Source organism: Nelumbo lutea, chromosome 5 (assembly GCF_056320005.1).
Source record: "Nelumbo lutea isolate HS-2025 chromosome 5, American lotus-T2T, whole genome shotgun sequence".
NCBI classification, from domain to species: domain Eukaryota; kingdom Viridiplantae; phylum Streptophyta; class Magnoliopsida; order Proteales; family Nelumbonaceae; genus Nelumbo; species Nelumbo lutea.
Window position 1 is genome coordinate 84,069,996 of NC_142688.1, and position 14,732 is coordinate 84,084,727.

General features: G+C 44.2%; 1 protein-coding gene across 1 annotated transcript; it reads right to left on the minus strand.

Moving 5' to 3' along the window:
- Positions 1-515: 515 nt before the first annotated feature.
- LOC148853189 (WRKY DNA-binding transcription factor 70-like) lies at positions 516-2,272 on the minus strand. Its single transcript, XM_088942934.1, has 3 exons — positions 1,824-2,272; positions 1,363-1,467; positions 516-1,256 (listed from the first exon to the last, which is right to left on the minus strand). Exons 1-3 carry the CDS (start codon positions 2,171-2,173, stop codon positions 731-733), a joined length of 981 nt encoding a protein of 326 aa, XP_088799060.1. The 5' UTR covers positions 2,174-2,272; the 3' UTR covers positions 516-730.
- Between the last annotated feature and the right edge of the window lie 12,460 nt (positions 2,273-14,732).

Consider the following 14,732-nt stretch of genomic DNA (forward strand, 5'->3'; position numbering starts at 1 on the left):
TTCCAACCATTCACTGATTTTAAATCCATTGGCGTTGAACTCTATTTTACAACAAAAACAAACGCAGGTGTAAGAAATGTTCTATAGGCTGCGTTTGGAAAGATGCAAATAAATGTAAATGCAAAGTTGAGTTAGTTTTGCATTTACAAATTTATCCTCTTATCAAATAGATTTTTAACTGTAATGGATGCAAATATGAATTTCAATAAAGTATATATTTTTTTTTATCGAAAATCCTTTTAAATGCAAATTTACTTCTTTTTTATTAATATATTTTTCCATCTTATTATCAATGTAAATATACATTAATCTGTCATTTATCAATGCGTCAAGGTAATATTGCCAAAAACAAAGTACAAATTTACCCTGAACTGAAATAACAACATGATTGGTTTTGTTTTTTAAAACAAAAACAAACACTCACATTAGTAAAATTATTTGAAAAAAGAAAAACAAAGCAAAGCGAAAGAGGCATCAAACCAAGAATTAACCCACCTCCACAACGATGAAGCTCATTCATAAAACCCAGTGCCGAGTGTGGCTCGATCCGGGATTTTATTTAAATTACAGAGAATACAAGTATTTACAGCTACAACCAAAAGCCATTCATCTACACCGCTCAAATCAAACCTTAATTAAGCTGCTCATAAATGGGTTTACATAATATTATATAAACTGATTAGACTAAAATAGACAAAATCCCTTCCTCCAAGCTTCACTTCACTTCCCTTTACATTGAAACCTGAAAGAAGTCCTCTTCAAAGCGGAATACGTCATCAAAGTCACTCATCCCCACAAAATCAATGTCCAGACTGCGAGAGCGGGTGCTGCATGAGTACACGCCCGAGATCACATCCCCGTGATCCGACCCGGGTGTCGACGGCAATACTGTTGTGGGGCATGACGATCCGAATGTGATTTCATCGTGGGAAAGATGGTATTCCGATGAACATTGCTTGTGGGTCGGGTCACTCGGGATCTCCACCTCTTTGCATTCCTGTTTTAATGAGGGAGAAAAGCAGGAGAAAAAGGGGTGGGGCTTGTCTTGCTTCCTCGGAGCTTCGGGTTCAAAGCTGAGCACAAAAGCGTTGTTGTGGGTAGAATCCAGGATGAATCGAGGAGCCTTTGACATGTCCATGCATGTGTGATCGCCTATGTATGTGGTCCGATACATGGGCGGGTTGTCTTCGGTTTGTTGGACCTGTTTGGTTGCTTGGCAGCCTTGATCGTTCTTGTGGGTACACCTGTAGTAGTTCCTGTACATGGCACAGATCGAATTTGTTTCATCATCAGCATCCAAACACCTCTAAATTACTGTTATTGTTGAAGAAGAAAGAAGGAGGAGGAGGAAAGTCAATACACCTTGGGTATTTGGAGTTGAGGATCACTTTCTGGCCGTATTTCCGCCACGCACGGCCGTCATCGATCGGAGTAGCGCTGAGCTTTGTCCATGTCTGCAACACCTTTCTGCACCCAAAGAAACAAATTTTTTTTTGTTGGTATACAATGTTTGATTTCCCAAACAAGTTTTTTTCTCTCGAAGAATTAGGCCCCTTGTTGAGAATAATAACCAAGTTTTGGCAACAGTGGGCCTAGGGGCCTAGTGTAGCCGCAAATTCGAATAGGAACCAAGGACATATTTGTCATTCGACTTCCAAGATATGAGTAGTCTCTTGTTGACTTGGAAGCCAACCAATGGGATATTCAGAAATCGAATAACGAAATGACCACTATGCCCCTATTCTAGCTAAGATGACAAAATTGCCTTCTCTCTCTCTCTCTCCGTTGATAAAGGATATCATGATGGATGAACGGCTGTTCACCTTCGCTTATAACTTCCTCTGCGATCCTTGAGAACCGTAGACTTTTTGCTCTCACCGGAATCCTCGGTCGCCCGGTCACCGCAACTGGGCGAACTTACATGGGTACTCGCCGGATTCTGGGAAACCTCCCCGGATTCGACAGTGGTGTTGAGTGCCGCAATAGCCTCAGTGAACGATGTTAAGATTTTTGGGAGGAGGTCTTCCGCCGACACGGATCCATGACCTCCGAGGGAATTCCGGAGGATAATTTGAAGCTGGGTCGTAAATTCACGGCCACGGACAAGCTCGTTGATCGCCTTTCTTCGGTTGATTGGCGAATTTTCCGGCCACGGAGATTCCACTGTCCCCATCTCTTTATCCTTCTATGTGTTCGAGTAACTGACTCTAGTTCTTTTCTTTCTTTCTTTCCTGTTTTTTTCGCCTTCTCGTCTTACTTATCCTTGCTATGATGAGAAGAGAGAGCCTTTTATAGGCGTTGGAGGAAAGGATGATAGCAAGAAAATGAAAATGCTGAGAAATCAGAACGAAGGTAGACAGGAAAAATCCTCGTCGTGATCCCCTTGACGTCACCGACGATCGTCACTTGGCTGGCGTCAGCTTGCTTGTTCCACAGCGGAGCGTGTCCTCTTTTGGACAACCGTTTGATTGACAATCGATGGCTGAGATTATTAGGATTATTAATTACGTGGATTGAGATTCTTATTGAAAGGTTTTTATACAGTGACTATCCATAGTATAATACGCGATGTATTTTATCAATCCTCCCATATTTATTATCCACTCATATAAAGTAAGCGTAAATCACAGTTCACAGATGGTGACCCTGTAACTCTTCGAAAGAATCTAAGGACTAAGCAGTGGGTGACACTTAGACTTAACCCCCGAATTTTGTTTTGCGACGAAGAAACAACCATTCAAGACTTTATGGACAACACATAAAAATGATAAAACAAACGTTCTAAGCCCCCATTTGGGGGTATTAGTTATTGGATAAATAAAGGTTTATAAGTTTTTTATTTTAAAAAAAAGTGCTTATGAGTGTTAATAAATGCTTATTTCAAACAAGTAGTATAGATATTTTTAAATTTACATGTGGAGCCAAGATGGACCAGAAACAGGTTTGTTTTTTCGAATAAGTACTTATTTGGCTTTTTTGCCCAAATGCACATATATGTTTATTTGTGTGATCTCAACCTAAAACAAGTGCTTAAAAATAAACACTCCCAAATGAGGTCTAGAACACAAATTGTCCTCAAGGTGTTAATCAACTGATCATTTGAAGGTTTTTCCACGATAAACTTGGATGAAATAATGCTAAAAACATGTGAGTATAAGGATTTAAGACAAAAAAAAAAAAGTCGAAATGGTTAGAAATATTTTCAGAAACATTCTATAAAGTTAATTGAACAAATGATGAAGGGAAATAGTAACTGGGCTTGTATTTGACTTTTCCAAAATTTGAATGAACCCGGCCCAAAACTAGAGCCCAAAACTGTATTAAGTTTGGACAGAAGCTATTGAGATTAAATCCAATGGGTTTGATTGGTCAATTATATGAGAAATTGCACCTGCAAACTTGTTTGGAAAATTAGTTTTTTCTCTTACAAAACCCAATTTTGAACATCTCCCACATTGGAAAATTATAAGCTTTGTTTTCAGTATTTTAATAGGAGTTTATTTACACTTCTTAGAAATAGTAGAGGAGAGAATGGAGGTTTGATACCGCACAACGTGCGCACATGTGTGCGGTGCAATGAGACACTTTAGAGGCGCACTTTGCTCACACTTCACGTGACTTTGGTTTTGGTGCGATGCTGACTGTTGATCCCCATTGATGAGATCAACTATCACGGTTTGATTGGGTGTGATCAAGAGGCACAATTCAATGTTAACAGTCATTAACTATTAACTACTTTTTAAACAGTCACAATATTTGAAATTGTGACTGTTCAAGGTGCCTTCTCTAAACCAGCACCTACCTTTTCTTCATATATCTTCATAAACTATTTAAGGAGCATGAATAAGACTTCAAAAGCACACATTTTTGAATCCACTTTCTCTCTCTCTCTCTCTCTCTCTCTCTCTCTCTCACTCTCTTAGTCCAGTCTACTACAGTCTCACAGAAGGTTTCTTTGAAGATTCTTCAACTTTGCTGGTTGTAGACTCTCGCCCAAGGCTTTGTTGTATCTTGGGAATGGATTTGCCTGTAACCCAACAGCAAACTCAATAAAACTGAGTGGGGGAAAATAACATTCTAAAGACAGTGTCTTCAGACGCACCTCAAAGCTTCTCCTCCAAAGTTACAATGACCCATTTCCCAGTAATTTTAGAATGTTATTCTACAATGGAGGCAAAAGCAAATAGGACTTCAATCAAGATGATGAACCAAGATCTTGTTCGATTGGACCAGTTCGATGGAGCAAACTTTAGCCGATGGCAAGACAAGATGATCTTCTTTCTGACCACACTAAAACTATACTATTTGCTGGACTTGAACCTACAATCACTTCTTGAACCCACTGACAAAGTCTCAGAAAAACTAAAGAAGGAAAGAGCAAAACGAGAAGATGACTCATTTTATGCCGATGACACATACTGAATGCCTTACCAGACCGGCCATAAGTATCTTATTGCAGAATAGTTTGACTTCACCATGAACAACCATAAACCCATACTAGAACAGGTTCATGAACTACAGGTGATAGTCAACAAAATTCAATCCCTTACCATCATCATTCCTGAATCTTTCCAAGTGAGAGCAATTATTGCCAAACTCCCACCCTCTTGAAAGGATTACAAGAAGAAGCTTTTACACAAGGCTGAAGAACTTACCTTGGAGCAAATTCAGCAACACCTTCGTATTGAAGAAGAGTCTCGGTTTAGAGACAATAGGGATAAGACCCTGGCCGATATGATCAACTCTAGGGTCAATTTTGTGGAAAACGGATCGAAGAAAACTAACCCTGCATTACAAGTAAAGAAGAAGGATGGGAACTTCAAGAATAGCAATAATAAGAAATGATCCTGCTATGTTTGTGGAAAGAATGGGCATTATGCCCGAGTCTGCCGACATCGAAAAGGCAGAACCAAGTCTGCAAACATGGTAGAAGATAATCTCGTGGCCATGATTACTGAAGTCAACATGGCAGAATCGTCTTTTGGATGGTGGTTTGATTTAGGCACCACAGTCCATTTTTGCAAGGAGAAATCCTTGTTCAAGACATATGAAGAAGTGACTGATGGCCAAGAGGTACGGATGGGAAATCAAACATGTGCCAAAGTTGCTGGAAGAGGCAATGTAGAGTTGAACTTCACCTCCGGAAATACACTGACTCTCCTGAATGTTCTCCATGTTCCTAACATTAGAAAGAACTTGGTCTCAGTAAATCTTGTTTGTAAGAGGGGATTCAAAGTTGTCGTTGAATCTGACAAACTAATCTTATCCAAGAATGGGATGTTTGTTGGAAAGGGATATGGTTGTAATGGTATGTTCAAATTAAGTATTAATGAAGGAAAAGTTTCTACTTATATTGTTGATTCTTTCTCTTTATGGCATGATAGATTAGCACACTTGAATTTTAAATCCATAAAGAACATGAGCAAACTTGGTATAATTGCTTACAGTAATGAATCAACTGAAAAATGTGAAATATGTGTAAAATCTAAAATGGCTAAGAAATTTTTCTCCAGTGTTAAGAGAAATTCTCAACTTCTAGAACTAATCCATTTTGACATCTGTAAACTCAATGGTGTATTAACTAGAAGAGGTAAGAGATACTTCATAACATTTGTAGACGACTTTTCTAGGTACACCTATGTCTACCTTATGAGAACTAAGGATGAAGCTTTTGACATATTTAAACTGTATAAGGCTGAAGTTGAAAATCAACTAGAAAAGAAAATTAAAATCCTTAGAAGTGATAGGGTATTGAATACTTTAAAAATGAATTTAATTCTTTCTATGAAGAATTTGGAATAATACATCAGTGTTCTACTCCCTATACCCTTCAACAGAATGGTCTGACTAAAAGGAAAAATAAAACACTTACAGAAATGATAAACTGCATGTTGTTAAAAGCTAATGCACCCTTAAACATGTGGGGAAAGCACTCCTAATAGACTGTCATTTACATAATAGAATTGTTTCTAGAGATAATAACAAATGCCCATATGAATTATGGACAGAAAGAAAGCTTAATTTAGCATATCTAAAAGTGTGGGGGTGCTTAGCATATTATAGAGTTCTAGATCCTAAAAGAATCAAATTATGACTCAGAACTAAGAAAAGTATGTGTGTTGGATATGCAAAACATAGCAAGGTCTATAGGCTTCTAAACTTAGAGTTCAACATAATAATTGAAACTAGAGATGTTGAATTCTTTGAAAATAAACTGTGTTTTGAACCTATAGAAAATGAATCCATAGAAAATGACAGAGAAACTCAGATCTCAATACTTGTTGATAATAATGAGACTGAAAGAAGAAACGACACAACTGTAACACCTACAATAGGACTTAGAAGAAGTCAAAGACAAAGAAAAGAGAAACACTTAGGTTCAGATTTTATCTCCACTCAGTCAATTGTATTTTTGGTTGAGGCTGATAGAGAGAAGATTTTAAATAAGTTACCTATTGTCCTAAACATTGAAAATGATCCAAAAACCTATAGTGAGGCTATAACCTCTAGAGATGTTGCCTTTTGGAATGAAGCGATGAATGATGAAATGGATTCAATAATGTCAAATAACACATGGATACTAGTAGACCTGCCTCTACGATCAAAACCAATAAAATGTAAATGGGTATTTAGAAGAAAATACAACACTAGTGGAACTATACAAACTTTTAAGGCTAGATTGGTAGCCAAAGGATTTAGTCAAAAGGAAGGGATTGATTACTTTGACAGCTATGCACCAGTGGCTAGTACAACTTTTATTAGAATACTCATAGCATTAGCATCCATTTATCACTTGTCTGTTCACCAAATGGATGTTAAAACTGATTTCTTAAATGGTGATTTAAAAGAAGAGGTTTATATGGAACAACCAGAAGGATTTGTTCATCCTGGAAATGAAAAGAAAGTCTGTAAATTGGTTAAATCACTATATGAATTAAAACAAGCACCTAAACAGTGGCATGAGAAATTTGATTATTGCATTTTAGCTTTTGGTTTTAAACATAATAGTGCTGATAGATGCATCTATTCAAAATTCACTGAAAATTATGGAGTAATTTGTATGTCTTTATGTTGATGATATGCTTATTGTGGGTACAAATATGGTTGCCATAAATAAAACTAAAACTACTTATCCTCTATCTTCAAGATGAAAGATTTAGGAGAAGTAGATATCATATTGGGAATAAAAGTTAAAAAAAAACATAGTAGGTGATGGAGCGCAATCTGGTCGGTCTTAGCTGTTAATGAATCTGCCTCTGAGTTAGAGCGTCGGGGAGCCTGAAACGGGAAAGATGAGAGAACTCCGGGGGGAACCCGGTGTGATAACTCCGAAGCTCAATTCAGTAATCTCTCAAAGGCAAAGTGTAGACCAGATAGCGCAAAGTTCACATACATTGTTTGTTGGGGGTAGGGGGCCTTTTATAATCACTTTGTGCACTCTCTCCGAGGCCCTTGTCAGGTCGGGTATGATTACCCTTGCGTCTGTCAATTTGGGCATTGTCCTTTCTGTTGGGACAAAACCGTCACTGCCTAACCGTCTCTCTAACTAGATATGGCGGTGTCAGGAGGCGGTGGTAGGTGGCCGTTTAGAGTGTGGCCGTCAAGTGTTAGATCCCAAGTCAGTCGGGTGCGACGCCCTCAGGTACGGACTTCATCGGTGTCAGGCGTAGTACGGTTTGTTTGGTTTTGGTTCTGTGAAGGTGATGTGGTGGAGTGGTGAGCGAGGCGAAGTGTCGAGTTCGGAGGTATGTATAGGGAAGGTCAGTTCGGCGAGGGGTATCTCGAGCTGTTACAAGGCAGGCTAGCTCGGCGAGGTGTATCCCAAACTATTACAAGGTAGGCCAGTTTGGCGAGGTGTATCCCGAACTATTACAAGGCAGGCCAGTTCGGCGAAGTATGTCCCGAACTGTTACAAGGCAGGCCAGTTCGGATTACTTTCTGGTTTGGGGCCAAGGGTGAGTTCGGGCCCCTAGTAGGGAGTTCAGACCCTTGGTTTCTCCCCTTGGTGCTCGCACCTTAGGCTTGATTTTGTGCTGAGCTGTTGCCTTTGCCACGTGTCGCATAACTGTGAGGTCGGGACAAATCTTCCTTCATCAATTGCCCCCCACTCCTCGTGCCAAGGGTCTTGCCCTAGTGCGGGGAGTTTTGCGAGGTGGTAGGTGGATTTGTCCTGTTCTTTGAATCTTGACTGTGCGAGTTGCTTTTGCCGAGGTTCTTCGGTTTTCTGGGGTGTCCGAGAAGGCAGGAAACGTGCCTACTGCTCATAAATGTTGATAGACGTGACAGCGGGTCATTTAAATTTGAAAAAAGCGCGCCACTCCCGTTCTGAAGGGACGTGCGCTGGCGGTTTTTAGTTGTAGGGAGACGTGCGGCGTGTTGTCAGTTTCAGAAAGACGTGCGCCAGCACGATGTCGGTTTCAAAAAGATGTGCACTGACGTTTCACTCTTTTCGGAAAGACGTGCGCCAATCACGTCTCGATCTCAGGGGACGTGCGATCAGCGCGAATGCGGGTCGTTGGATTGTCTTTGATATGCACTGTCGGTTCTTGGTTACTGTAGCTATAAATAGTGGGGGACCCTAATCGATTTGTCACTTTTGCGGTTTGCCTCTTGAGCTCGCGTCCAGGTTTTTCAGCTCATGTCTAGGCTTGTTACTTAGCCTTCAAGGTTTTTGGCTTGTTCCCATCTCTGGAGCCTTCAAAACTTTTCGGTGAGTACCTTCCTGAGTCCACATCTTTTCCTCGATGTCTAGCTTTGATAGCTCAGACGACTCTTCAAATAGGACTGATGTAGGTTCGACAAACCGTGCCATATCCCCCGACTGCCTTAGTGATCCTAAGGTGGAACTTGATGACTATGAACCCGTAGGCCGAGCCGCTTCGGGCAGTTTGGCGTCTACCTCTCGCCTAGGTCGGATGCTAGACAGGTTTGGTCCCTCAACCATGACGCCCAAGGGTCTCCAATCTATACTTACGTCTTACAATCTGCCTGAGGGGTATACAAATTTCATTCCTTCGGGTAGCTTTCCTTGGGAACACGGTCCTGATGTGATCGTGATTTTTTGAGAGCAGCTTGTTGCGGGGTTGCGACTGCCTTTCCACCCTCTTCTCGTCGAAGTTATAAACCACTTCAGTGTTACCATTGGCCAGCTTCATCCGAACTCTATTCGGAACCTAGTGGGGACTGTCTCTCTTTTTTGCGAGCAGAATTTCCCTTTAGACTTGGAGATATTCTCCTCCATCTTGATGCTCAAGAGACAAGCGGGTTCTCTTCCTGTGGGAAGACGGGCGTATTACCTTTCTCCTTGCCCGGGCTTTAAGCTTCTACACGATCTTCCTAATAAGGTCCCGGCATGAAGCAGGACTACTTCGGTGTGCAAAGTGCATAAGGATGGCCCTTTCAGACCGGGTGGGGTGAGGCCGCTCCTGATTCAGGTGTCACTCTCGACAAAGAGACGATGAAGGGCCTCCGGCAATGGGCACGACAAGGTTTAAAGTGCCATCAGTACTTAATGGAGGCCAAGCTCATTGTAGTCGGCCTGAGTTCGGGTAGGTTTCTAGTTCTGTGGTTTCTTGCTTGCTTTGTTCCTTCATTTTTTTTTGATGTCGAACTCGTTTCTGCAGGTGTGATGGATGCGGAGAGAACTCGTGGGGGGCGTCTGTTCCAAGGCATGAAGAGGAGGAAGTGGGTCGCCAAACGAACTCGTACCGAGCTGCCCCCGGATGAGGAGCTTCAAGTTCCAGGCCACATGCCGAAGGATCTGCCCAGGGAGCCCGAGGTGACTCCACCGATGCATGAAGCGGCTGGGGTGCCTTATGCTGAGACTACTCGAACGGGTGCTCCTACTTACTCCAATGCTCCTTCTCACTCTGGGTCCACTCATACGCGAGCTGGGCCCTCGAGCTCGGGAGCTCAAGGAGAGTTCAGGATCATGTTGACGTTGAACTATGCTCTTCAGAAGAGTAGGGAGGCTACTTTCCCCGAGGAGATCGCGGTGTGGACCGATCTTCCTTTGAATCAGGTCGCCTGCCGCGCCGTAACACATGCTATGGTGGTAAGTCAGATTTCGTCTGCCTTCTTCATTTTCTATCACTTTTGCTGTTAATCACTTGTTTCTTTTGGTAGGTGAATTCTTCAATTCACGCCTTAGCAGCCCAAGTGGAGAGGAGTTCGCGACAGATTCGAGCTGCTGAGGCTGCCGCCCATGTTGCTGAAGAGGCTTTCCGTGCCGCCGAGGCGAATACCCGAGCTGCTGAGGCGGCCGCTTATGCTGCCGAAGAGGCTGCTCGCGTTGCCATGGCCAGGCAAGCGATGTCTCAGCGTGATGCCAAGGCCATGGGGGTAGTCGTCGGGCACATGGCGGACTTGAAGTTGGACTTGCAGCATCAAGTCGAATATCTTCAAGAGGACATCAGGGAGAAAATGCAGATTTTTTCCCAAGGCATTGAAGACGCCTAGAAGAAGGCCGTTGAAGACTATATTGCCTCTCCACATTTTGACGATCTGATGGTGGATTCTTACAGAAGGGGGTTCAAGCTGAGCCGGTGGATGATCCGGAACACGTACCCCGACCTCGATGTTAGTGTCATATCCTCTTCGCGTATAACTCAGGAGATGGCCAATGTTGCCGGTGGCGAGCTAGATTCTGAAGGAGAGGCAGGGCCTTCAGGTGTTGTTGAAGTGCCTTCTGATGGCGAAGAAGTAGCTCTGGGCATGTAAAGATTTTTTTTTTGAAGTGCCTTCTGATGGCCAATGTACTCCTGTTTCTTGCAACGGAATAGACAATCTTTTTGACTAAGTGTTCTTTTTTCCGAACTGATTCTTTGTCGAACTGAAAATATGCCATTGTTTCTTGTCCGGGTTATTGTACTTACGCGACCTGTTTCGACGCTAAGGATTTTGTAGCGAACTGATTTTTTGTCGAGTTGATAATATGCCCGACTTTTCTTTGCTTGCTTATGCCGAGGTTCCTCTTGGCTCTGCATCATGGCCCTTGGGCCCTTGAAGAGATTTCGTCCACTTCGCTTGGCGGTTTATAGGTAGTATCGCCTTAAGTTCACAATGTTCTATGCTCGATGTACTTGTTTTCCTTCTAAGGTTTCGAGCTTGTATGCCCCCCCGAGCGCTCTCTTTACCTTATAGGGCCCTTCCCAATTTGGTGCAAGTCGCCAACCCGGAAGCTTTGCTGCTTTACTCTAGCATTGTAGTAGCGAGCTACCTGCTGCTAATAGGCCATTGTCCGGATGTGCGCGAGGTCCCTTACCTTGTCCTGTAGGTCAAGGTTGGTCCGTAACTCATCTCCGTTTGTCCGATCGTCGTATGTTTCTAGTCGCAATGTTGGTACTTTGATTTCCGCCGGGATCACTGCTTCGGTGCCGTAGGTGAGGTTGAAGGGGGTTTCTCCCGTGGCGGTTTTTTCTGTAGTTTGGTGAGCCCATAAAACGCTTGGTAGCTCTTCGGCCCACAATCCCTTAGCTCGATCTAAACATGCTTTTAGTCCGCGCAGGATGGCTCTATTCATAACTTCCGCCTGATTGTTTGCCTGCGGGTGCGCGACTGATGTGAAGTTCTGCCGAATCCCCATGCTTTGGCACCACTCTTGGAACTTGATATCCTCGAACTGTTTGCTGTTGTCAGAGATTAGTACCCGAGGTAACTCGAAACGACATACTATGTTATTCCAAAAGAAGTTCTGTATGTTTTAGGTCATAACTGTTGCCAGAGGTTCGGCTTCTATCCACTTCGTGAAGTAATCCACTGCCACAACTAGGAATTTTCTCCCTCCTATTGCTGGCGGGAATGGCCCCAAGAGGTCGATGCCCCATTGTGCAAAGGGCCATGGACTGGCGAGGTATTTGAGGTCGGAAGCAGGCTGATGGTGGATATTGGCATGCTTCTAGCATTTGTCACATTTTCTGACGAGCTCGACTGCTTCTGCCTTCATCGTTGGCCAGTAGTATCATTGTCGAAGTGCTTTTTGGGCGAGTGCTCTGCCACCCAGGTGTCTGCCACATAGGCCTTCATGAATGTCGCGGAGTATGAATTCGGCTTCGGCAGGTCGCAGGCAACGCAAGTAGGGGAGCGTGTAGGACCGTCGGTACAATCGTTCGTCAATTATGACGTATTTGGCTGTCTGGCGCTGCACCCTCTTGGCCGCATTGCGTTCTGCAGGGAGGGTTCCGTCTACCAGGAAGCTCATGAGTGGGTCGATCCAGTTCAGCTCTACTTCGAGGACGGGAGCGACCTCCTCTACCCCCCTGAGAATACTAGGCCGAGGTAAATCCTCTATGTACATGGTTCTCATGTTGCTGCGACTTGTGCTGGCTAACTGGGACAGAGTGTCGGCCTCAGTGTTCTCTAACCTCGGAATTTGCCTGATGAAGTGTGACTGGAAGTTGAGCAGGGCCTCTTTTACTTTCGCCAAATATGCGATCATAGAGAGCTCGCGTGCTTCATTCTCGCCCGTAACTTGGTTGACCACGAGCTGGGAATCGCTGTAGAAGACCAAGTGCTTTGCTCTTACCTTTTGCGCTAAGTTCAGCTCGGCTATCAGTGCTTTGTATTCTGCCTCATTGTTAGATGCCGCGAACTCAAAGCGTAGTGCGTATTCCAATTTTGTGCTGCCCAGGCCGTATAAGACTATTCCAGCCCCGCTGCCTTGTTGGTTCGAGGAACCATCTACATGAAGGATCCAAGGCTCCTCATCCCAGTTCGCGTTTCGCCTGACCAGGAGAGTGGCCACACTGGCTGCTACTTCATGGGGTTCAGACTCAATTGGCTTGGGAGCTCCGGGTTCGCCCGAACTGGGGACCTCAAGTTCAACCTGTTGGCCTTCGAGGCTGAAAGTGCACTCGACGATAAAATCTGCCAAAGCTTGCGCTTTAATTGCGGTCCGTGGTTTGTACTGGAGATAGTATTCGCTGAGTTCGATGGCCCACTTCGTCAGCCTACCGGAGACCTCGGGCGGGTTTGTCGGTTAAGACGACGATGGTGTGAGCTTGGAAGTACGGGCGGAGTTTCCGAGTTGATATCACTAGTGCGTAGGTAATTTTTTCTATCTGTGGGTACCTTGTTTCTGCTCCCTACAGAATTTTACTAACATAATAGACGGGCCGCTGGACCCGATCTACTTGTTTTACTAATACCGAACTAACTACCTTGTCGCTCGTCGAGAGGTACAGTTCTAAGACCTCGCCCTCCTCGGATCTGGCTAAGGTTGGTACGGTGGCGAGGTAAGTCTTTAGCTCGTCGAATGCGAGCTGGCAATCTTGGGTCCATTCGAACCCTTTGCCTTTGATTGCCTTAAAGAAAGGCAGGCAGCGGTCTACCGACTTGGACATGAAGCGGCTTAGAGCGGCTATGCGGCCGTTTAGACTTTGAACTTCTTTTACTTTCCGAGGTGGTCTCATATCAAGGATGGTCTTTATTTTTTCCGGGTTGGCCTCAATACTGCGCCGGTTGACAATGTACCCTAGAAACTTACCCGAGGTGACACCGAAGACACACTTGTTTGGGTTTAGTCTCATGTTATATTGACGCAGAATTTGGAAGACGGAATCCAAGTCTTTTATTAATTCTCGCAAAAACTATGTTTTGACAACCATGTCGTCTATATAACATTCGATTTTTGTGCCAATTAAAGGCTCAAAAAGTTTATTTACAAGTCTTTGAAAGGTCGCGCCAGCATTCTTTAGCCCGAAGGGCATGACCTTGTAACAGTACAGGCCGAACTCGGTAATGAAGCTGGTTTTTTCTTTGTCGGACTGGTCCATCTTGATCTGGTTGTAGCCTGAGTAGGCATCCAGGAAGCTTAGCAGCTCATGTCTCGAGGTCGCGTTCACTAGGCGGTCAATTCAGGGTAGGGGGAAGCAGTCTTTTGGGCAAGCTTGGTTCAGGTCGGTGTAGTCGACGCACATGCGCCACTTGCCGTTGGTTTTTTTCACCAGCACTGGGTTGGCTACCCAGCTCGGGTAATGAACTTCCCTTATGAAGTCTGCTGCGATGAGCTTTTTGACTTCTTCGTCGACCGCCCTCCAGCACTCCGGTGCTAAGTTGCGTTTCTTCTGTCTAATGGGTTTGACTACAGGGTCAGTGTTAAGCTTGTGAGTTATAAGGCCAGGGTCAATACCGGGCATATCTGCCGCGGACCATGCAAAAATATCTAAATTTTGGAGTAAGAAACTCACTAGTTCAGTTCGCAAAGGTTCCTTGACGGAGGCACCGATCTGTAGTGTTCGCATCGGATCTGTAGCCGAGGTCAGGACTGCGATTGTTTCCTTAGTAGGTGAAGCTCGTTCCTCGCCCTGCTCCACAGGCCGCTCCGGTTCGAGGTTGTCGGCTGCCTTGGTTTTTCCCTTTAGGGCGGAAACATAGCATTTGCGGGACTCAAGTTGGTCACCCCGCGCTACCTCCACATCGAAGTCCATTGGGAACTTCATTGTTAGATAATAGGTGGAGACCACAGCACGCAGAATATGCATAATTGGTCGCCCTATTATGGCATTGTATGGGGAGGGGGTCATGACCACCAGAAAATCGTGGTTGAGTCTTTCCGCACATGGCCATGTGCCGACTTCCACAGGTATTGTTATCTTCCCCAGGGGTCTAACTTCCTCTCAACTGAAGCCCACCAGAGGAGTCTACGCGGGTTTCAACTTGCTTTTCTGCAATTGCAATTGGTCGAACGCCGATTTGAATAGGATGTCTGCCGAACTGCCTGAGTCTACCAGTAC